Source organism: Rhineura floridana, chromosome 6, assembly GCF_030035675.1.
Source record: "Rhineura floridana isolate rRhiFlo1 chromosome 6, rRhiFlo1.hap2, whole genome shotgun sequence".
NCBI classification, from domain to species: Eukaryota; Metazoa; Chordata; class Lepidosauria; order Squamata; family Rhineuridae; genus Rhineura; species Rhineura floridana.
In genome coordinates, this window is record NC_084485.1 from 5,237,956 (window position 1) to 5,261,256 (window position 23,301).

At 46.2% G+C, this 23,301-nt stretch overlaps 1 protein-coding gene across 1 annotated transcript in view; it reads right to left on the reverse strand.

Annotated features, from left to right (window-relative positions):
* Positions 1–790: 790 nt before the first annotated feature.
* LOC133386493 (bactericidal permeability-increasing protein-like) overlaps positions 791–23,301 on the reverse strand; it is a 55,198-nt gene continuing 32,687 nt past the window's right edge. Inside the window, exons 7-17 of the mRNA XM_061630149.1 lie at positions 22,746–22,809; positions 21,356–21,416; positions 21,143–21,234; positions 16,777–16,953; positions 12,703–12,762; positions 11,089–11,256; positions 9,974–10,062; positions 5,789–5,831; positions 5,607–5,666; positions 4,856–4,916; positions 791–891 (exon numbers count right to left, since the gene is read on the reverse strand). Coding sequence (XP_061486133.1) covers positions 791–891; positions 4,856–4,916; positions 5,607–5,666; positions 5,789–5,831; positions 9,974–10,062; positions 11,089–11,256; positions 12,703–12,762; positions 16,777–16,953; positions 21,143–21,234; positions 21,356–21,416; positions 22,746–22,809 — 976 coding nt within the window. The remainder of the gene's footprint in view (positions 892–4,855; positions 4,917–5,606; positions 5,667–5,788; positions 5,832–9,973; positions 10,063–11,088; positions 11,257–12,702; positions 12,763–16,776; positions 16,954–21,142; positions 21,235–21,355; positions 21,417–22,745; positions 22,810–23,301) is intronic.

Here is a 23,301-nt window from a genome sequence, read left to right on the forward strand (position 1 = left end):
CTCTACCACAGAGGTAAGGCCCTTCTTGGTGAGAGTCCTGCCTTCCAGTTGGCCTGATTACACAGAAGCCTGGCCTGGCCAGAGCATGACCAAAGAGAGCCATCAAAGAAGCCCGCTCGACTCCTGCAGCAGAATCGTGGCGCCACCCAATCCGTGCCTTTGACATTTTCACCTTGTGACATTCACAGCCTTCTCAAACTGCCCTTGAACACCCGAGACCTGCCTCAGATCAATCAGGTCAAGTTATGAACTGGAAACAGCATGGCTTTCTTCTCTTCGTCTCATTGTGAGGAACAATCATCAACATCTGTTGCGCAAAGCTGCACGCTGTATTTTCATTGGAAGTTTTGTAATCGCTTTTTAAAAATAATGTTATTTGTTATTTAATTTTGTAAATTGTATTGTTTTATGGATGTATTCCTGTATTCGTGTTTTTCTTGTAAGCCGCCTTGAGGGCCTTTTGGCCATAAGGCGGGGTATAAATAAATTAAAATAGATAAATAAATAAAAATAAAATTATTATTTTATTATCTAATCTGAGCTGTGCTTTCTCAGCTCTGGGGAAAACAGGGGCCCTTTCTGGACTACAGGGGCTGAACACTCTACCACTTCCTTGGCCAGGACACCCTGTTCTGTCCAGAGGACAGATAACAAAACCAGTCTTGAACTAAAATCCCTGCTTGGCACTCTACCTGGGACGGGGATCCTGACCCACCACCAGGACTGGCTCCAGGTTGTGGAGGTCGCCTGGGCCAGACTCCCTCCCAGAGAGCTTTGCTCCTCACTGCCATTATCGCCGGTTGTTCCCACTGAACATCCCCTTCTTCATCATTGCCACCATCACGGCGTCCTTAGCGGCAATGAGCAAGCAGGCTATGGCATCGGCTGCTCCTGATAGGGAAGGGCCGCAGCTCAGTGGCAGAACATCTGCCTTGCATGCCAAAGGTCCTGGGTTCAATCCCTGGCATTGCCAGGCAGGGCTGGGAGAGACTCCCGCCTGAACCACTGTCTGCAGAGCTGCTGCCAGTCAGTGTGGACAACCGTGAGCAAGATGGACCAATGATCTCGCCTGGTATAAGGCAGCCTCCTATGTTTCTATGATTCGCTATTGTCTGGGTTGGACTGAGTTGCAGGTGAATCAGCAGGTTCCAATGGTGAAGAGGAGGGGCAGGTCCAGGAGGGTCCGTTCAGTGGCCCCTGACTGAGATGGAGGCCCCCCACAGATACCCGACTATGCCAACCCTTCTGCACAATATAGGAAACGAATCTTTAGTGTGGCGACTCCTACCCTGTGGAATTCCCTCCCCTTAAATATTAGGCAGGCGCCATCTCTGCTATCTTTTTGGCGCCTTTTGAACACTTTAAGAGCTGGTATAGCACAGTGGACAGGAGAGCCTGGCTGGTAGTCCAGAGTCTGTGAGTTCAAATCCCCACTTGTGTCTCCTGGGTGTCAAGGGCCAGCTAAAGATCACCCCCATAGCGAGTGCTCAAGGGTGACGTGCCCTGCCACCTGTGCAGCCGTGGGCAAGCTGCAGTGTCCCAAGGAGCCCAGTTGCCCCCCAGCTGGCAGTTGCGGACAAGGAAGGGGCTGGCTTGTGCAGCAGTGGCAAGCTGAGCAGGCTCTAGCCAGCTGGGGAGGACTAGCCTCAGTGGGAGGCAATAGTAAACCCCCTCTGAATACTGCTTACCATGAAAACCCTCTTCATAGGGTAGCCATAAGTCGGGATCGACTTGAAGGCAGCCCATTTCCATTTTGAAGACTTTCCTCTTTCAACAAGTCTTTTAAGTTGAGACCTATCCCAGTCTGCATCTGTTAGAATTGCTTTTTAGTATGTTTTTTTAAATAATGTTTTAACCCTTTTTACAACACCGCCCTGAGAGCTTTCTGCTATAGGGCGGTCTAGAAATGTAATTAAATAAATAAATAAAATAAATAAATTAAAGGTTTTTTAAAAAAATGTTTTTAATGTTGTTTTGTTTTAATGTATTTTAAGGTCTGTTTTTATGATGTTTCAAAGTGTTTTTAGCGCTTCTGTTTGCCACCCTGGGCTCCTGCTGGGAGGAAGGGCGGGATATAAATCAAATAATAAATAATAAATAAAACCCTTGACATTGGCCCTGTCCAAATAGCCCTGTCCAAATAGCTTGCTCCTGCGTGGTATTTGTGCTTTCAACATCTGTAATAGAAGCATCCTTTTGTTATTGTTGTTCCAGTCGTGAATTTTCATACAGCACTTGGAACATTTGCCCCTGAAAAACCTAACGCAGGATCGGGGGCGGGAGAAGTGAGGCACTTCTGGCAAGAAGGGGGCAAACAGCCCAGGGACCTTTGGACACTGGGGACCAAGAACTGCAGAAGACAGAATGTCTGCGTGAGAACATTTTCCTCTGCACTTCTGGCCCTGTGGGGAATGCTTCTGGGCATGTGCAAAATGTAGAGCTTTACCACCACCTCAGAGTATAGTTTACAGCTGCCTTTGTCAACCTGGTGCCCTGCAGGTGCTTTGGACTACAATTCCCATCAACCCCAGCCAGCAGCGCAAGGTGACGCTGCCACACCTGTGTCATTAAGCACTGACCTTGTTCATTGTGACTGTGGGGTTCACTAGACTGGAACCGTAGACGTTGGGCAGAGCAATCCCTTTCTTCAGGTGCTCTAAAGAAATGCAAAAGGATTTATTTGTTTCAAAGTTTAACATGCGGCCTTTCAGGGCAAAACCTGCCCAAGATGGCTGATCTCAAAATAAGAAAACACAAAGTATCAGAAATACCTTTGACAGATAAAGTATTTTGTTTTGTGGAAACCACAACTAGGCCTCTATCCTCCCCGTGGCCCCAACTTGTGGGCCAAGGAGGGCCAATCTGCCCTGTCCCAAAGGTGGGACCACCCACTCAACCTCAAATCCATCCCCAAAGTTATTTAAGGGGAGTCCCTCCATCCCCTGACCAAAAGCAGGCAGGTGCAACCAGCACAGGATGGAATCATTTTATTTACCAGCTGTTACTAAGCAGGACAACTCCATCCTGAGTGTTGCCGGTCACTGCTGCTTTGTGAGGAATGTCTCTGCATGCACCTGCGAATGAGCAGTGACCGGCACCATGCAGGATGAAGCCTCCCACCTATCAGCTGGAAAGCAAGAGGATTCTCTACTGTGGGGTGCTACTCCTTTGTGAGCAGTTTCACTGCATGCAGGGAAGACCACTGCAAACGGGATCTGGAGCGCAGGGCTCAGGGAGGCCTGGCAGGAAGGAGGAGAGGGTGGGCGGGAAAGGCAGGCACTGACCTTCTCCTGGGAAGAGGTGACTCATTGCCAAGTTTCTCTCCTTCCTACGTGTGTCTGCCTCTTCTTTCTGCCCTGCGTCCTACCCCTGATAGCCCCAGATTACTCTGGGCCACCCATAGTGATCTGGGGCTTTCTCATCCTGACCAAGGCCCAAATACCTCCACAGAGGGCTGATTTGGCTTGGGTCTTGGCCGAATACGGAGCACAGTCATGCCCACCACTTTTGCTAAATTTATACTATTCTGTTCCATTTGGAATTGTTTTGTGTGTTTTTAAAATTGTAATGGTTTTATAAGGACATAAGAGCCGGGCTACTGGGTCAGGCCAGTGGCCCATCAAGGCCAGCATCCTGTTATCACAGTGGCCAACCAGATACCCCAATGGTTGCCAGGCCCGACCTCCAAGAGGTCTTCTGCATCTTTAAAAGTTGTGCAGGGGGAAGGGAGAATTCCACCTTGTGTTTTTTCCCATTACAATGTTGCAAGAATACCTGCACTTGGCTGACTTTCTCTCCTCCTAAAGATACAGGATCAGTCTCAGGCCATGAACCTGGCAACCCTAAAGCCTGCAGGCAGGACCTGAGTGCAAGAGCACTCTCCCCTCCTGTGGTCTCCAGCAACTGGTATTTAGAAGCATCCTGCCTCCATCCTTGGAGAGAGAACACAGCCATTGTGGCTAGCAGACATTATCTGGTTTTATAATTGTATATTCAATTGATGGAACTTGCCCTAGAACCTTATAGTGAAGGGCTGCTAAGAAATCTTTAAAATACATACATATATACCACAATATATTTTAATCCTCTTTATATAGCTTCTATACCTTAGTATAAGCAGTCTCTAAGGGGTTCATAAAAGAAAACATTACCAACATATAAAACATTGCAATATTAATGGCAAAGGACACCTGCCTTCCATGCAGAAGGTCCCAAGTGCAATCCCCAATGGCATCTCCAGGCAGGGCTGAGAGAGACCCCTGCCTGAAATCCTGGACAGCTGCTGCCAATCAGTGTAGACAATACTGGGCTAGATGCACCAATGGTCTGACTCAATGGGAGGCCCACTTCCTAAGTATGTTCCTAACATTAAGAACACCCTCATCCCATATTAAAAAGCACAGTGAAAATTTTAAAGGTTTTCAGGATCCGTTTTAAAGCCAGTAGAATGCCTGAGGGGAGAATACAGGAACACAGGAAGATTCCTTATTCCAAGTCAGGCCATTGGTCCATCTAGCTCAGTACTGTCGACACTGGCTGGCAGCAGCTCTCCCCAGTTTCAGACAGGAGATGCTATTGGGACCTTTGGCACGCAAAGCAGATGTTCTACCACTGAGCTAAATAAAGCAGGATGATGCAGAGGAAGAGATGACTACAGGCCCCAGCAGAGGCAGAAAGGGTGGAGCAGAGCTTGGAAAAGTTATTTTTTTGAACTACAACTCCCATCAGCCCAATCCAGTGGCCATGCTGGCTGGGGCTGATGGGAGTTGTAGTTCCAAAAAGTAACTTTTCCAAGCTCTGGTGGAGTGAGTAAAAATGGGAAAGGGGGGAAGGGAGGGAACTATTCCGGACTCACTGTTGAACCTTGACACTGCCAGTCGCCCGGCCACATGCAGCAGCTCCTCCAAACCCGTCACCTGCACGGGACAAAGACAGACGGTTCGAGTAGGAATAACGTGGAAGAAGCAAAGTAAAAAGCACTAGAGGGGGCAAATGGAGCCTGAGGGCCGCATTCCCTTCTTGGCACCCGTCCAAGGGCCACGTGCCAGAGGTGGGCGGGGCCAGAGGCAAAAGTGGGTGGGGCACCAAATAGCTTTGTGCAGTGGGCTAGTTTCTACGCACCCTCGCACACCCCTCTCTATTCACCATCCAAGCAAGGAAAAGGCCTTATCAGAGCTCAGGGCACATCCTAGCCAGGCAAAACCACACAAAGTAACTGCACAACTAGCCCAGGTGAAGGTGCCCTGCCCTGTGGGCACGCAGCATTAAGTTCCACTTTGCCTTCAGAATAACAACCATGTTGGGCTTTTTAGAGTCTGCTGGGAGTTTCTACACCAACAACACCACATTGATGTCCCCCAGTTCTGACAGTCTTTTTCTTAGCAGAGTGGGACTCTTGGCCTAGTTCCCCCTTGAGGTGGGCAGCTCCACTCGTGGCCAGTGCTGTTTCAGACTGCCGGAGGAGGATCACGTAACTGCCCACTACTTCTTCATACAAAAAATAAAATAAACCTCCCTGCACAAAGAAATCCTGCTTGTCAAGGGAAAAAAAGCAATGCTAATCAGACTCTCTGTGTGTGGAGAAGCATTAATTAAGTAAGCCTCACCCACAGTCTGATGCGGTACATCTCAAAGCCAAGTTCAGCATCTCTTTGGGAATACACGCACTGAAGAAGGTAGGAGCAGCACACAATTGGGTGCATTTTACAACAGGGCCCATAACCCCAGTTCCCAGATTCCAGGCCCACCCTGTTAATTCCTCCCTATGAGTTGCATCACCTCCACTCACCTTGATCTCACCGATCTTTGGCCGATCCTGGGACAGGTGAAAGCTGTTGGATACACAGAGAGAGGGGAAGCGCTGAGTTGGGGCCAGTTTATGCTCTCAGGAACAAAGCAAGCTGCCTTAGCCTAGCTCAGTACTGTCTACACTGACTGATAGCAGCTCTCCATTTTCAGGCAGAGCTACCTGGACATGCCAAGGATCGAACCTTCTGCAAGCAAAGCATGTGCTCTGCCGCTGAGCTGCAGACGTTCCCTGAAGACCTGGCAAAAAGGAAAGCATAACACCAAGAGAGCTTCTAAATAGGGGGTTCGCTCTCCAAAGGCTGCAATCCCACTTTCTCCTGCACCTACACTCAAGGGCAGTTGTGCTTTTTCACATGTGCATTTTTGTGCTAGAATGATGCTGAGGAGAATGCCGGCGCACGCAGGCAAGGAGGGGAGGAGGGCCTGTGGCGACGGAGCTCAGCCTTCCCAAACCTCCCTGCACACATCAAAACAACACTAGAGGAATCTACACTTGTGAAGAAAGCACTCCTCTTCCATTCTCTCAACAAGAAATGAAATGAACCTTTACTGCTCAGAGCCATAGACTACCACAATTAAACACACGTAAAAGGAAAATACAAAATACATATTAAAATACAAAACACAGCTCAACAACAGACAGTAAAAGAAGAACAAAACATTTCAAATAAAATTTCAACGACTTCCGGGAAGGGTGACTTAGCCTGTGCCTGCTTTTGAGACGGGCTCCTGCCTCAAAAGAAGCTTATTCAGATATATCAGTCAGATTTTTTTTTTTTTGACTGATTAAACTTCTCCCGGGTAGGGAGAAACGAAGAGATTAACCTCAAAGCCTATTTTTGTTGGGACGACCAGATCTCATTAATTTATGGGACGAGGTCCAGCCGACGAAGGTGGGACGGATTTTCAACAACAAGCTCTATCTGATAAAGCGAACGTTCATCTTATCTTCTAAGAGAGAACGCACTAACAGGCAAGCACCCTTCTTTCTATATTTTTCTTTTACTTGACTTAAATTGTTGCTGTTTAAAAGAGATTTGCCAGATTGATCGGTTTTTGACATCTCACTGGGGAGCCATAACTTCTCTCTGCTACTCACTAATTAATAGCTTATCTCTGTTTTTGTTGCAAAAAGCTGTCCTGGATTTGCATTCTAAAGATATACACAGAAGAGGGATTTCTATTCCAGATTTTTATTTTGAAGAATATTATATTGTCTGAGACTACTCTCTTTTTGGTCTATTTTATTTTGACGAATCTGTTTCCTGACGACCGCCATTAATTGTTTCGATCCTGGGAACTGCATTTTGTTTACTTAAGCATGGAGAGATAAGGCTGTCTGCTCTGTTTATACTGTGATGTCACCAAGTTTGGAGTATTAACCCAATTGTTGCTGAAATAAGAAGTGGTTTTCCTATATTTTTCTTTTAAAATGGCAATTAAGAAAGTGGCTGAGAATCTGGAAATAACTATGTTTCAGAAAATAATGGATGAGATTGAGATAACGAAACAAAACCTGCGACAGGGTTGTAAGGAGCTGAAAATTGAATTGAGTAAAATGAAGCAGGAGATTAAAGATATAGGGGTCCCTGTGAGAGAGGTGACCCTGGAAGGGGTCCCTGTGAGAGAGGAGACCCCGGAGATTGGAACAAACGTGGAACAGGAAAAAGATTTGGAGTCTATGGACTTTAGAAACAAAATCTATTGTTTGGAGACACAGGAGATTAAAGACATAGGGGTCCTTGTGAGAGAGGAGACCCTGGAGACTGGAACAGGGGTCCCTGTGAGAGAGGAGACCCTGGAGACTGGAACAGGGGTCCCTGTGAGAGAGGAGATCCCGGAGATTGGAACAAACGTGGAACAGGAACAAGATTTGGAGTCTATGGACTTTAGAAATAAAATCTATTGTTTGGAACTCAATGTTATCTCTGAAGAAATTAATGAAGATTCTAGAGATAAAGTTATCAATGGCATGGATAATCTTCTGGACTGGATTGATCTGATGGAGCCCAATATAGAGAAAATCTATGGAATTAACTGCAGCCATGTGACAATGGAAAAACTTTCAAGAGATGACCCAGTGTATTTTGAAAAAAAGAACAGAGATATGATTTTACAGCAGTATTTCAGCAACCTATTCAGAATGGATGGCAAGAAAATATTTGGGATAGAGGTAATTCCCATCAGACTCTTACTATATGACTATGGCTTTGACAGCAAGATTATTATGGAATACTGATAATGGAAGATTGGATACTGAAATTACTGGACTTAACAAGACTACTGAAGATGGAAGATGGAAAATGGAACTAATAGGGATAATAGAACAATGGCTACTGAAATTACTGAACCTAACAGATTCTGATGTGATGGATTAATTGAAATGTTTATTTTGACTATGGTTATGACAATAAGATTATCATAATTAGTAATGAGATGGATTAATCGATATGCTTATCTGGAAAAAAAAATTGATAGATATATTTCTTAAAGAATTGAAACCTCTCTTTGACTTTTTGTGGAAAGAATAAAGTAATGTTTATGAGATTTGATGATTAAGTAAGATAACTACTGGAGGAAAGTGATTTTATAATATGACTTAAGAGACAGGATTGTTATATATTATAGACTTATAACTGATTTGATCTTTGACAAATGGGAAGTCAATATTTTACTCTTTATTTTTTATTTTTGTTTTTTTTTTTTCTTTTTTTTTCTTTTTTTTTTGTTTAAATATTTTTGATTTTGTTTTTTGTCTTTGAATGTTTTATGATTTCGTCTTGTATGTTTTATGAAAATCTGAATAAAAATTATTGAAAAAAAAAAAATCAAATAAAATTTCAACGAGAAAAAGACAACAGCCAGGTTTTCCAAGGTTTGCACAGAGGTGGAAACACTGGGGAGGGAGGAGGGAGAGAGAGGAGGAGGGCAGTTTGATGACTGCATTCACTTATTTATTTATTTATTTAAAACATTTATAACCCGCTCTATCTCCAGAGACTCAGAGTGGCGAACAAAAAGCAAAGAGCAAAGAACAATCCCATATAAAAATTAAAATTAGCATGATAAAAACAATATTAACTAAGCATATCAGCAGCAAGAGCCTGTCAAGCAATAAAAACATCCTATATATCGCTCAAATTAAATGCTTGATGAAAAAGAAACGTCTTGACCAGGCGACGAAATATAACAAGAGAAGGAGATGACCGCACCTCTATCAGTAAAGAATTCCAAAGTCTGGGGGCAATAACAGAAAAGGCCTTATTTCTGGTTCCCGTTAGATGTACTTGAGAAGTTGGGGGAATCACAAGAGAAGGATCAGCAGAGGACCTCAAGGGCCAGGAGGGTTCATAGCAAGATATACGCCCAGACAAATAGAGAGGGCCCAAGCCGTGTAGGGCTTTAAAGGTTAAAACCAGCACTTTGAATTGGGCTCGGAAGCAGATCAGCAGCCAGTGTAGTTGTTGTAAAAGGGGAGTTGTATGGGCCCATAGGCCAGCTCCTGTTAACATTGTAGCTGCCGCTCTCTGCACTAATTTAAGCTTCCGAGCTGTTTTCAAAGGCAGCCCCTTCAGTTGTAACTCCCTTTCATGGACTGCTCTCCCCAGTGAGGTCCACCTAGTGCCTTTCTTGACATCTTTTCCGTACCACGTAAAGACTTACCTTTCCTCCCCAGACATTTAATAGACTGAGCTGGTGTTGTTTTGTTAATAGGGTGCTACCAAAGTTTCCTGTGGCTCTTATGGGGTTTGTTTCGTGCTGTTTTTACGGTATTATCTATTTGTTTTTAATATGTTGAAATAATACATTAGAGAGCCAGTGTGGTGTAGTGGTTAAGGTGCTGGACTATGACCTGGGAGACCAGGGTTCGATTCCCCACTGGGTGACCTTGGGCCAGTCACTGCCTCTCAGCCTCGGAGGGAGGCGATGGGAAACCCCCTCTGAATACCGCTTACCATGAAATCCCTATTCACAGGGATCCCTATTCAGTCGGGATCGACTTGAAGGCAGTCCATTTCATTTTCAATAATACATTGCATGGATGAACAATGCACGGCAATCCTACAGTGATCACCTAGTGTGGAAGTCAATGTCCCTTGGAAAACATGAGGTGGTTCCCTGGTGTAAGAGGGAGGGCGCAGAATCAGAGATCAGAGATACTCACTTTTTCAGGGCCACTGAGCCCCCGACTTTGCCAAGAGGCTTCCCAGACTTGTCTGGCTTCAGAAAGAATTGTCCTGTGAGTTTGCTGTCCTGTTGGCCAAAAGGAGAACATAGCCATAAAATCATAGAATAGTAGAGAGTTGGAAGGGGCCTATAAGGCCATCAAGTCCAACCCCCTGCTCAATGCAGGAATCCAAATTACAGCATCCACGACAGGTGGCTGTCCAGCTGCCTCTTGAATGCCTCCATGGTTGGAGAGCCCACCACTTTCCTAGGCCATTGGCTCCATTGTCGTACCACTCTAACAGTTAGGAAGTTTTTCCTGATGTTGAGTCAAAATCTGGCTTCCTATAACTTGAGCCCATTATTCCATGTCTTGCACTCTGGGACGACCAAGAGGAGATCCTGGCCCTCCTCTGCATGGCAACCTTTCAAGTACTTGAACTGTGCTATCCTATCTCCCCATAGTCTTCTCTTCTCAAGGCTAAACATGCCCAGTTCTTTCATTCTCTCCTCATAGGGATCATCCTTGTTGCCCTCCTCTGAACCTGTTCCAATTTGTGTGCGTCCTTCTGAGCATGGAGGTTGCATAAAACATGACAAATAGCCATGCATCACCCTCTCCTTGTCCATGGATGAATGAACTGTTGAACTCATACTCTCCCTTTCCATAATTCCCTTTTAATTGCCTTTTTGGCTAGTGGCCATCACTACATCCTTGTGGCAGAGAGTTCCGTAGGTTAATTCTGCCCTGTCTGCAGAGAACGTTGTGTTACTTCTCAGAAACTGGCAACGGCAGCCACAAAGGAGAGTATGCAGTCTATGCCGGAGCTTACGAGACTGCAACTGAAGTCTCCAAACCCGCCCAAGGCATTTTGTGCCTCGGTGCCTTCTACCTTGATATTTGCTGGCGAAGTAAGACGGTTGAGAATATGACCTAGGATTGGGAAAATTGCTGACTCACTTCTGTTAGTGGCTTTAGGCCAGCCTTTGCTGACCTGGTGCCCTCTAGATGTTTTGGACTAAAACTCCCATCAGCCCATATTCAAGCCTCTCCCACCACTCCAGAAAAAGGAAAATATCTCCATTTCCCCATACCTCTGTGATGGCACTTACAATATTTATCCGGAATACAGAGGCCAGGCTGGCATTTGGCAGAACAACAAATGCCTCAGCAGATCCAAAGAGTGTTGCCTCTACACCACTAGGCTGGAAGGTCAGCAGTGGCTGCTTCCGGGCAGATAGGTGGATCTCCATGGGCATATCCGGAAACCTCTTCTTCAGCTGGATAAAGGAGAGGCAGGAAGATAGCATGAATGCTTACTTATGAACAGAGCTTGGAAAAGTTACTTTTTGGAACTACAACTCCCATCAGCCCCAGCCAGCATGGCCACTGGATTGGGCTGATGGGAGTTGTAGTTCAAAAAAAGTAAATTTTCCAAGCTCTGCTTTTGATGCATCTGGGGGTGCTTCTAGATGGGCATTTATTATGGGGTGGGTGCTCTTAATGCATGCACGTTTTTGTTTTTTTTGCAGGGTCAACATGATGCCCTTGGCACTGCTTGGAAGTGGTGATGGGCTAAACACAAGCCAAGAAATTGAAGCTGAACCCTGATAAGACAGAGGTGCTACGTGCTCCAAGTTCTCGAGGCCAGGAGGTGAGGAGACAGCCTGTTCTGGATGGGCTTGCACTGCCCTGGAAGGAGACTGGAGGCACTCCTGGATCGACCATTGTCACTGGAGGCTCAGGTGGCCTCAATAGCTAGGAGTGCCTATTTCCAACAAGGGCTGGTTTCTCAGCTACAGGCCTTTTTGGACAGAGATGACTTGGCCACTGTACTCCATCTTCTGGTAGCCTCTAGGACTACACAAGGCTGCCCTTGAAGATGACTCAGAAAGGACAACTAGTCCGCAGTCTGGTATCCATTTAGAACTCATATAACCTTGTTTTAGAAGAATGGCACTGGTTGCCAGTTCAATTCTGGGCCCAATTTAAGGTGTTCACATTAGTGTTCAAAGGCCTAAAAGACTTGGACCCCAAATATCAGAAAAACTACCTCCTTCTTCCATGTTATGGGGTCCCTCTTGGTAGTTCTGCCACCCTCAGAAGTGCAAGGAATGGAACAGGGACCTTCTGCATGCAAAGCAGATAGCCTGACTGATGTGTTATGGCCCTTTAAAGAAGCTCACGACACCAAATCAAAATTCCTCCATTATACTCACAACAACCCTATGAGGTAGGTTAGGGTTGAGAGAGACTGATCCACAGTGGTGCAGTGGTAACATTTGAAGTGCATGAGCTCATTAGAACTGCCTCCATAGTCACACACCCCAAAGCAAGTCCATAGCCATGCCCAAAAGAGCGTCCAAACTATAGGCAGCTGTATACTTTTCTAGTATCAAGTCCTAAGAACATTGCTTGCTTACTAATCTACCCAAATGCATTAGCAAAGCTATCGTCATTAACATTATGGACTTGGAACCTTGGATCTAAGATCTGCAGTGGTGTAGTCTGGCTGTAATGATATTACTTTTAACATGGAATTATTTTTTTAAAGTGTTTGACCCATCATTCCTAAAGAGAGAATATATCATAAGAGAAAATATTTCATAAGAAGTTTTCCGTTTTTCTTTTGAGACTTGGGGAAAAACTAACATTTTCCTCCATTCCCGCCCACCACCACCACCACCACCGCTAAGGTTTCCCCAACTTTACAAGCCTAAACTCACCTCTGGTAAGAACAGACCCACATTCTTGGTATTCAGGCGGAAAGGGAAACTTCTTGGAACCTGAAACAACACCACATATGAATGTTTGATGGTGGGAGCCCACTTTCCAGGCAGACTCATCGGATTTGTTCTCAGTAATCTTTTAAGCACAGGGAGCTAACAGCACCCTTAGGGAGTTCTTAATTTTTAAAATGAGATATATGAGAGCTTGTTATGCCACCTATCAAGATTCATGGTGGCTGGAATTAGTGGTGGAGACTGGGCACTCTTCACATGCTCAAAGGTACTTCCTATTCCAAATGCCCTAGGCACTGAACCCTTTTGATGGAAATGATCTCTGGAGCTAAGCCTTGCTGAGCTATGCCTGAAATTATGCTCATCATTACAGAGGTGCCATCTTAAAGATATCCTTCCCACCAAGCTGAAGACCAGGATAGGCAGAAAAGAACACTTTTATTACAATGTCAAAAGTTTGCCTTAATTTCCTTTCTTTTCTGTTCTCCTGGGGATATAACCTCAAATAGTTTATTGTTACTTTCCAGCTCAGCAAAACTTTAGAGAATTAGCAGCCAAGTGGCAGGGCACCAGCACCAGGTGAAATGGCAGGCAGTGGGTAGCACAGGAAGGAGAGTACAGGACACACGCAACAAGGTAGGGCCAGGGCCAACGTCTACAGCACCATGGACAGCTCTGTAGCAGCAGAGTTGCTCCAGCATTCAGATGAGTTCTAGTATCATCTGGGCCAGGCCACCAACTTCCAACCCTCAAGAGAAACCGCAAGGAGTACATGTTCTGATCCAAAGCTGTACATTGTGACACCACCGAATAACCACCACTTTTGTCATTTGGCTCTCTGTCAGGAATCCCGAAGAAAAAACTGGTGGGTTGATTCTGTTGAATCAGCTATGAACTCTGGATTGGCAGCCCTGAATTTGGGGTCAGGCATTCATTAGGAAGGTCTAGTGATGTTCCTTTCAGAGTCTATATCTACCCAGGGACAGGTGATTCTGAACTGAGGTCACTGTCAGCAAGTTCTGGGGGATAGATGATGACCCCTGCTGCTTGTTCTAGTCTACCTGCATGCTCGGTGGAAGCGGTAGAAGGTTTCTCTTGGTTGATGCAGTCACCCTCATGTCTCTGCATTTTGCCAGGTTAGGGGAGAAAGGGCCACCTCTCATGACAGAGCATCTGCATTGTGTGCAGATGGGCCCAAGTTCAGTCTCTGGCATCGCCAGGTAGCATTGGGGAAGACCTCCTTTGTGAGACCTCAGAGAGCCTCTGGAAGCCATTATAAACAATCCTGATGGACCAATGCTCTGATTCAGTTTAAGGGAAGCTTCCTAGGAGCTGTACAGGACCTAAGCTAAAAAACATCATTTTGCTGCCACTATTAAATCATCTCTTTGCCGCCCAGCGGAGCTCTTTCGAGTTGTCCGGGGGCTTCTCCATTCAAACCCTCCGGACACGGTGGAATCATCGGAGGCCCGCTGTAATCAGTTTGCCGATCACTTCCAGAATAAGATCTCATGTATCCGCCGGGACCTAGACTCTCAAGTTATAGCAGTAGATCCTAGTGAGATGTCCGGAGCACAGTCTTGTCCTGTTTTGTTGGATGAGCTTCAGTTGGTTCAACTCGAGGACGTGGACAAGGTGCTTGGACAGGTACGTGCAACCACTTCAGTACTGGATCCTTGCCCCTCCTGGCTGATAAAAACTAGTAGGAATGGAACAGGTAGCTGGGCCAAGGAAGTGATAAATGCCTCTTTACGAGAGGGAGTGGTCCCAGGCTGTCTGAAAGAGGCAGTGGTGAGACCACTCCTGAAAAAGCCTTCCTTGGACCCAGACAATTTTAACAGCTACAGGCCAGTGGCGAATGTTCCATTCCTGGGCAAGGTCTTGGAACGGGTGGTTGCTGGCCAGCTCCAGGCGCTATTGGATGAAACTGATTATCTAGATCCATTTCAATCGGGTTTTAGGCCCGGTTTTGGCACTGAGACAGCCTTGGTCGCCCTGTACGATGACCTATGTCGGGAAAGAGACAGAGGGAGTGTAACTCTGTTGATTCTCCTTGATCTCTCAGCGGCTTTTGATACCATCGACCATGGTATCCTTCTGGAGAGGCTCGCGGAGTTGGGAGTTGGAGGTACTGCTTGGCAGTGGTTCCGCTCCTACTTGGCGGGTCGTCTCCAGAAGGTAGTGCTTGGGGAACATTGCTCGACACTGCGGGCTCTCCAATATGGGGTCCCGCAGGGGTCAGTTTTGTCCCCCCTGCTTTTTAATATCTACATGAAGCCGTTGGGAGAGGTCATCAGGAGTTTTGGAGTGCGTTGTCATCAGTATGCTGATGACACGCAGCTCTACTTCTCCTTTTCATCTTCTTCAGGTGAGGCTGTCGATTTGCTGAACCGTTGCCTGGCCTCGACAATGGACTGGATGAGAGTTAACAAACTGAAGCTCAATCCAGACAAGACTGAGATGCTGTTGGTGGACGGGTTCTCTGATTGGATGGTGGATATATACCCTGTCCTGGACGGGGTTACACTCCCCCTAAAGGACCGGGTTCGTAGTCTGGGAGTCTTTTTAGACTCTTCCCTGTCACTTGAGGCTCATGTAGCCTCGGTGGTTAGGAATGCGTTTTACCAACTTCGGTTGGTAGCCCAGCTACGTCCCTATTTGAGTAAAGAGGACCTTACATCAGTGGTACATGCTCTGGTAACCTCACGTTTGGATTACTGTAATGCGCTTTACGTAGGGCTACCTTTGAAGACAGTTCGGAAGCTACAACTAGTGCAAAATACGGCGGCCAGATTGCTGACAAGGACCAAGCGGTCCGAGCATATAACACCTGTTCTGGCCAGCTTGCACTGGTTGCCAATATGTTTCCGGGCTAGATTCAAAGTGTTGGTATTAACCTATAAAGCCTTATACGGTGCGGGACCACGATACCTTGCGGAACGCCTCTTCCGATATGAACCGGCCCGTGCACTACGTTCTGCTACGAAGGCCCTCCTCCGGGTTCCAACTCACAGGGAGGCCCGGAGGGTGATGACAAGATCTAGGGCCTTCTCAGTGGTGGCCCCCGAACTATGGAACAGGCTCCCCGAGGAAGTACGCCTGGCGCCGACTCTGCTCTCCTTCCGGCGCCAGGTCAAAACCTTCCTATTCTCTGAAGCATTTTAAGTTACACTGATTTAATTTTAAAAATGTTTACTGTGTTGGATTGTTGCTTGTATTTTAGTATTGTTTTGTTATTTATTGTATTTTTATGCTGTTTTATGTTCACCGCCCAGAGAGCTATTGCTAGTCGGGCGGTATATAAATTTAATAAATAAATAAATAAAATAAATAAATAAGAGTGATTACTGTGGTCTTAGCATACGGTCTGAAGGTACATGACGCCACCACCTTGCTGAAGCTAAGCAGGTCTGAGCCTGATCAGTGCATGGGTGGGAGACTGTCTGGGAATCACATGTATGTCGCCTTGGGTTCCTTGACGAAAGGAAGGTGGGGTACAAATGTAAATAAAATTGTTAATTTTCATCTATGAATTTCCCTATGACACATCTTGATGCAATTTCACAATACAATAAAAACATATATTGAACAGTTGCATCTATAACAACAGTTAAAACAGTTGCATATATATCAGGACTCTGCCTGTGTGTGTGGGGGGGAGGTAATATGTGTACAGTAACTACAAGTGTGGCATTATAGATATGTATATATTAACTGAAGCACACAAATCGTTTTCCTTTTCCTACATGGGAATTGTTTTTAAATTGTGTTTTAAATTGTTTTTAAAAGATGTGTTTTTAAATTTGCATATTTGTTTTTAATGTTTTTAGTTATTGTAAACTGCCCAGAGAGCTTCGGCTATGGGGCAGTATATAAATAAATAAATTATATGAAAATGATGATTGTCTACCCAAGCAGCTGCTCTCCAAGGATTCTGACAGGAGTCTTTTCAACCTCATAACCTGTCAGCTGGAAAGGTCAGGATTTGAACCTGGAACCTTGAACATGCGCTCCATGGCATGTGCTGCGTGGGCCCTCCCTACATCCACACGGCCTTACCATGCTGTCTTTGTAGTTCATCCTTAGCGCCCCGGCGGTGTAGTACACAAATGCAGCCGAGTTGGCAACGGATTCAGAGATCCCCAGGAGGATCATGGAGTCTGATTGGTTGGGGAGGAGGAAGGGTGCGGGCAGGAAGGGCTTTCTGTGGGGCTCTCCCAAAACAAAGAACTGACCCTAGAAGGAAAGAGGAGGGAGGACTGTCAACTCATGGGGTGCATTCAACAGTATGATGCCCACCTCTCTCGGAATGAGAGCAGAACTTGAAGGCAGACCCCAGCAGAGCTTGGAAAAGTTACTTTTTAAAACTACAACTCCCATCAGCCCCAGCCAGCATGGCCACTGGATTAGGCTGATGGGAGTTGTGGTTCAAAAAAGTAACTTTGCCAAGCTCTGGACCCCAGACAAGAAAGCTGCAAAGCAAACTCCACATGCTTGCTGAGTCTTTCTAGTGTACATTGTTCCATGTGCAACCTTGTGGGGCCAGTGAGAAGTGTTCCTGTGCAAACTCACTACATGTGCCTAAAGTAGTTCTCCAGAGCTGGGATGGGGAAACTGCGGCTCAGGAGATGCAGACAGCCTAATGTTCTGCTAGCCTTAGAGTTAGCACTCCAGATGTTGGGAGACCACTCTTCAGAGCTTGGAAAAGTTACCTTTTTGAACTACAACTTCCACCAGCCCCAGCCAGCATGGCCACTGGATTGGGCTGATGGGAGTTGTAGTTCAAAAAAGTAACTTTTCCAAGCTCTGCCACTCTTGTTCTCTGGACCACCCCTCTAGCAATTGCTTCCCGGTGTCGCACAGACAGAGAAACAGATCCTGCAAGCCTGCAACACGATGAAACTCCACCCATTTTTGAATCTGGCTGCACCCACCATCAGCTGCAGCCTGCCGCTGACTTTTCCTGTCGGTCAGTGACCCTTCATAGGAAAAAAATGTTTCCCACCCTTGCTCTAGAGTGAGGCCCCAAGCATTACACTGTGATGCAATCATTTTTCTTTTTACTCTTCCATAAACTCATTTGAAATGTGGTGTTGGAAAGAGCTTTGCGGATACCATGGACTGTGAAAAAGACAAATAATTGGGTGTTAGAACAAATTAAACCAGAACTATTACTAGAAGCTAAAATGATGAAACTGAGGTTATCATACTTTGGGCACTTAATGAGAAGACATGATTCACTAGAAAAGACAATAACGCTGGGAAAAATAGCAGGGAGTAGAAAAAGAGGAAGGCCAAACGAGATTGATTGATTCCATAAAGGAAGCCACAGACCTGAACTTACAAGATCTGAACAGGGTGGATCATGACAGATGCTCTTGGAGGTCACTGATTCATAGGGTTGCCATAAGTTGTAATCGACTTGAAGGCACATAACAACAACCAATATTTTAAGTGTGCATAGAGACACACATTATTAGAGCCAGTCACGCTGCTGTGGAGCTGCACTCACCCATTTTTTATCAGATTTATAATCTACCATGCAGGATCCAGGTTGGGGTGGGTGGGGAAACACTCTGTCACATTTCCAGCAGAATCTAGCTGTCCTTTGCCCCAATTAGCTGGCCCCCATGGCATCTCAAAGCCAATCCCCCCTGAAACAGCCTTGGTCGCTCTGGTGGATGATATGAGGAGGGCGTTGGATAGGGGAGAATATACCTTCCTCGTGCTCCTGGATCTCTCAGCGGCTTTCGATACCGTTGACCACGGTATCTTGTTAAATCGCCTAGAGGGATTGGGAATGCGGGGCACTGTTCTACGGTGGTTCCATTCCTATCTCTCAGGCAGGTACCAACGGGTAGCATTGGGGGATGAGGTTTCAGACCCTTGGCCTCTTAATTGTGGAGTGCCACAGGGTTCTATCCTCTCCCCCATACTATTTAACATCTATATGAAGCTGCTGGGAGCCATAATCAGGAGCTTTGGGCTGCAGTGTCATCAATATGCGGATGACACTCAGCTCTATCTCTCATTTAAATCCTCACCAGAATTGGCTGTGAAGACCATGTCTAAGTGCCTGGAGTCCGTAAGTGGATGGATGGGCGAAAACAGGCTGAAGCTAAATCCCGACAAGACCGAGGTGTTGCTCGTGGGTGACAAGAGAAGGTTAGGAGATATCGATCTGGTCCTTAATGGGGTGAGATTACCCCTGAAGGACCAGGTCCGCAGCCTCGGAGTTATTCTTGACTCCCAGCTGTCCATGGAAGTTCAGGTTTCGGCAGTGAGCCGGGTGGCTTGGTATCAGTTACATCTGATACAGAGGCTGCGACCCTACCTTCCTGTACATCTGCTCCCACGAGTGATACATGCCCTGGTCTCCTCTCGCTTAGACTATTGTAATGCGCTCTATGTGGGGTTACCCTTGAAAACGGTCCGGAAACTGCAGCTGGTACAGAATGCGGCGGCACGCTTGATTAAGCATAGCCGCCGGCGGGATCACATCACCCCGGTGTTGATGGATTTGCACTGGTTGCCAGTGGTTTACCGGGCCCAATTCAAGGTGTTGGTGCTAACCTTTAAAACCCTATACGGTTTCGGCCCAGTTTATCTGAAGGACCACCTCCACTATCACCAATTAGGCCGCCTTACAAGATCAGCCACATAGGACCTCCTCTCGGTCCCACCAGTCAAAACAGCTAAGCTGGTGCAGACCAGAGAGAGGGCGTTCTCGATTGTGGCCCCCACCCTCTGGAACTTTCTCCCTTATGATCTTCGACATGCCTCCTCCCTATCGAACTTTCGCCAAGCTTTAAAGACCTGGCTATTCAGGCAGGCCTATAGGAACCTGGGGGTGGAGTAGTAATTGTGATGTTTTAATTGATGTTTTGATGTTGGATAAATCAATGATTGTGTTTTGATTATACTGTATTTTAATTATTGTTGTGAGTTGCCTAGAGTGTCCGTTAATTTGGACAGATAGGCGACCAAGAAATAAAATTTTGTTATTATTTATTATTTCCCAAAGCAATTTTTCATTTTTTAAAAGCTGTTGCTGTGTTTAAAGTAAGGCACCAAATAGATCGTGTCTAATTGGATAAATTTGTATATATGAAATCTGTATCAGCTCTAAATATGTGCAACAAACCCGGCAGAGAGATATTTTCACTAAAACTCTCTAACATTACATTTCCCCATGGAAAATCCAGATTTCAGAATATATACTTCAGGGTTTGAAAATCTGCCCAGTTAAAAAGGGGTTGCAAAATACGGCATCAGCTCCACAGAGAACTGATAATTTTGTTCTCATGGCCAAACAGTCTCTGCTTGCAAACTTTTCATTCACTCTGAGTGAAATCTTGATTTCACAATCCTCAGGGGAGAGGGGGTAGAGCGGTCTCTCCCAACCTGGAGCCCTCTAGATGTTTTGGACTATAACTATCAGATTGGTAACAGGGACCAGACGGTTCGAACATTTAAAACTGATTCTGGCCCGCTTGCATTGGCTGCCTGTATGTTTCTGAGCCCGATTCAAGGTGCTGGTTTAACCTATAAAGCCTTACACGGCTTGGGACCACAATACCTGATGGAACGCCTCTCCCGACACGAACCCACACGTACACTACGCTCAACATCCAAGGCCCTCCTCCGGGTGCCTCCTCTGAGGGAAACTGGGAGTCTGGCAACAAGGGAGAGGGCCTTCTCAGTGGTCGCCCCCAAATTATGGAATGATCTCCTTGATGAGGTGTGCCTGGCGCGAACAGAGTTATCTTTTCAGCACCAGCTCAAGACTTCCCCCTTCTCCCAGGATTTTTTTAACAGCATTTGAATAGCATGTGTTTTAACTTGCCTATCGGTTTGTATGGGTTTTAATTTGGTAGGGTTTAAATTTGTATATTTGTTTTTAAAGTTTTTCATTGTTGTAAACTGCCCAGAGAGCTTCGGCTATGAGGTGGTATATAAATGCAATAAATAAATAAATAAATAAACTCCCATAAGGCTGGGGTTAGTAAGAGTTGTAGTTCAAGCTATTGAGGGCACCAGGCTGGAGAAGGCTGGGATGGAGTCTTGGGGGGGGGGTACAGAAAAGCTTCATTTATTGCTATATTATTAAGTGGCTTTCTTTTTATCAAAAAGGTGAACTCAGAATGGTTTAGAAAAAAACATGAAAACAAGAATAAAACAACCTAAAATACACCGATACTATACATAAAAAAGCAGATCCAACTCAACCGCTCTCCACTAAGAGATAAGTAGAAAACTAAGGTCAGAATCTTGGGAGAATGAGAATGCTTTTGCCTGGTGCTAAAAACAGATAATGATGGCACCAGGCATGCCTCCCTTGGGAGAACACTCCACGCTGACAAGGCCTGTTCTCATGTCACAGACAAGCTGAAAAGATCAGCTCCCCTTGCAAATGTATCATTACCTTGAGGTCCACATTGCATCGATCCACGTCAATCACTGGCTTGTTCACCAAGGAATAGTCTATCCCTGCAATGGCGTCTAACTGGGCTGAGGCTGGAGGACAGGAGGGAGAAAGCAAAACTCTAGTAAGGCACAGACAAGCTTCCTTGGGAATTATTCCCAGAGGGATGAAGCCGCTTTTGAGTTTGCTGCTGATGGCATGAATGGCACTCACCATCCATGGTTTTCAGGAGTTGCGCAACCTTGTCAATTTCTTTCTTGAGCTCGGAACATAGCTGGAATGAAAGAGAACCCATAATACTCAGACAGATAGGTTGTGAATGCCTCCCTGGCCCACAGCTCTTAAAGACACAGTATGCACTAAAAACTGAGAGGGGGAATTGCGCACCAGCAGAAGACAAGTGAACATAGAATCACCAAATAGCAGAACTGAAAGGGGGTTATAAAGCCATCCAGTCCAACCTCCAGCTCAACGCAGAAATCCAACTTAAACCATCCCTGACAGATGGCTATCCAGCTGCCTCTTGAAGGCCTCCAGTGCTGGACAGCCCACCACCTCCCTAGGTCATTCGTCCCATTGTCGTATGGCTCTAACAGTTACGAAGTTTTTCCTGATGTTCAGTCAAAATCTGGCTTCCTGTAGCATGAGCCCATTATTCTGTGTCCTGCACTCTGGGACGATTGAGAAGAGATCCTGGCCCTCCTCCGTGTGGCAACCTTTCAAGCCCTTGAAGAGTGCAATTATATCTCCCCTCAGTCTTCTCAAGGCTAAACATGCCCAGTTCTTTCAGTCTCTCCTCATAGGGCTTTCTCCCCATGGTGCACTTCAAAACACAGGAAAGTAGGAGGGGCCGTAGTTCAGTGGCAGAGGATCTGCCTTGCATGCAGAAGGTCCCAGATCCAGTCTCCACTATCTCCAGGTAGAGCTAGGAGACAGCCCTGCCGACGTTCCTATGTTCCTATGAAGCTGCCTTCCGCTGAGTCAGACCACTGAACTATTTGACTCAGTATTTTGTCTACACTGGCTGGCAGCAGCTCTCCAGCATTGCACAACAGCTGGGGTCTCTCCCAGCCCCACCTGGAGATGGTGGGGATTGAACCTGGGACCTTCTGCACGCAAAGCAGATGATCTGCCACTGAGTTGCGGCCCCTCCACAGGGCAGTTGCAAATTGCGCTGCCACCTCATTGCCCGCAGGGGACTGGTTCATCTCCCGCGGAATAAGTTTTCATCAGTGCCCTACTTACTAAAGGGATCTCTTACTAAAGGGAATAGCTGTGGTGGATTGAGCTCTGGGATCCTTCGCTACGGGATTGTCTCACAACAATGTATGCATTTAATGCAGGGCTAGGGAGCCCGTGGCCCTTCTGATGTTGTTGGACTCCAACTCTCATCATCCTCATCCAGCACGGCAGGTGGTCAGGGATGATGGGTGCTGTAGTCCAACAACATCTGGAAGGTCACAGGTTCCACATCCCTGATTTAATGTATCAGGGCTCCACAAACAGCAGAGCTGGATGAGGCAGGGAAGGAAGGCAGCCGTAACAAGGCCTTCAGATCCCATTCCGAGCGGAAGCATCTACATGAAATGTCCCAAAATCTCACATGTTTATTGACTTCTGATTTCAGCATTTTCTTAAGAACAGATGCGGCCAAGTTGTACAGCCAGCTGTGGGAGGAAAACAGAGGGCAAATGTCAACGGGATTCCGAGTTCACGCTCCCATCCTGTATGCTGTCCTACGATGGATAATCGAAACGGATACGTTGCAAAATATCTCCCTTTTCCTACTGAAAGCATCTTTGCTCATAGAGGAGGATTTTAGCAGGGCCCTCAAGAGGGAGAGATGCCCCTGATGAAGCCCTTCTCTGTGGGGGAAGATTTTGTCAGTGCTCTACCTCTGAGCAGATGCTCTTAGAGGTCACTGATTCATAGGGTTGCCATAAGTCGTAATCGATTTAAAGGCACCTAACAACAAACTACCTCTGAGCCACGAGTCCTTCCCAGCTAAAACTCCGAATGCACTGTTCCGACTGCAGGGAAGATCTGAGGGTGTACAGGCTGTTTCCAGGCCTAGAAAAAGCCACAACACCCACCTCGAGGCTTTGGACAGGAAACACAGCTAAGGGGACTTAAGTGCAGCGAGGGACTTTCCTGGAATG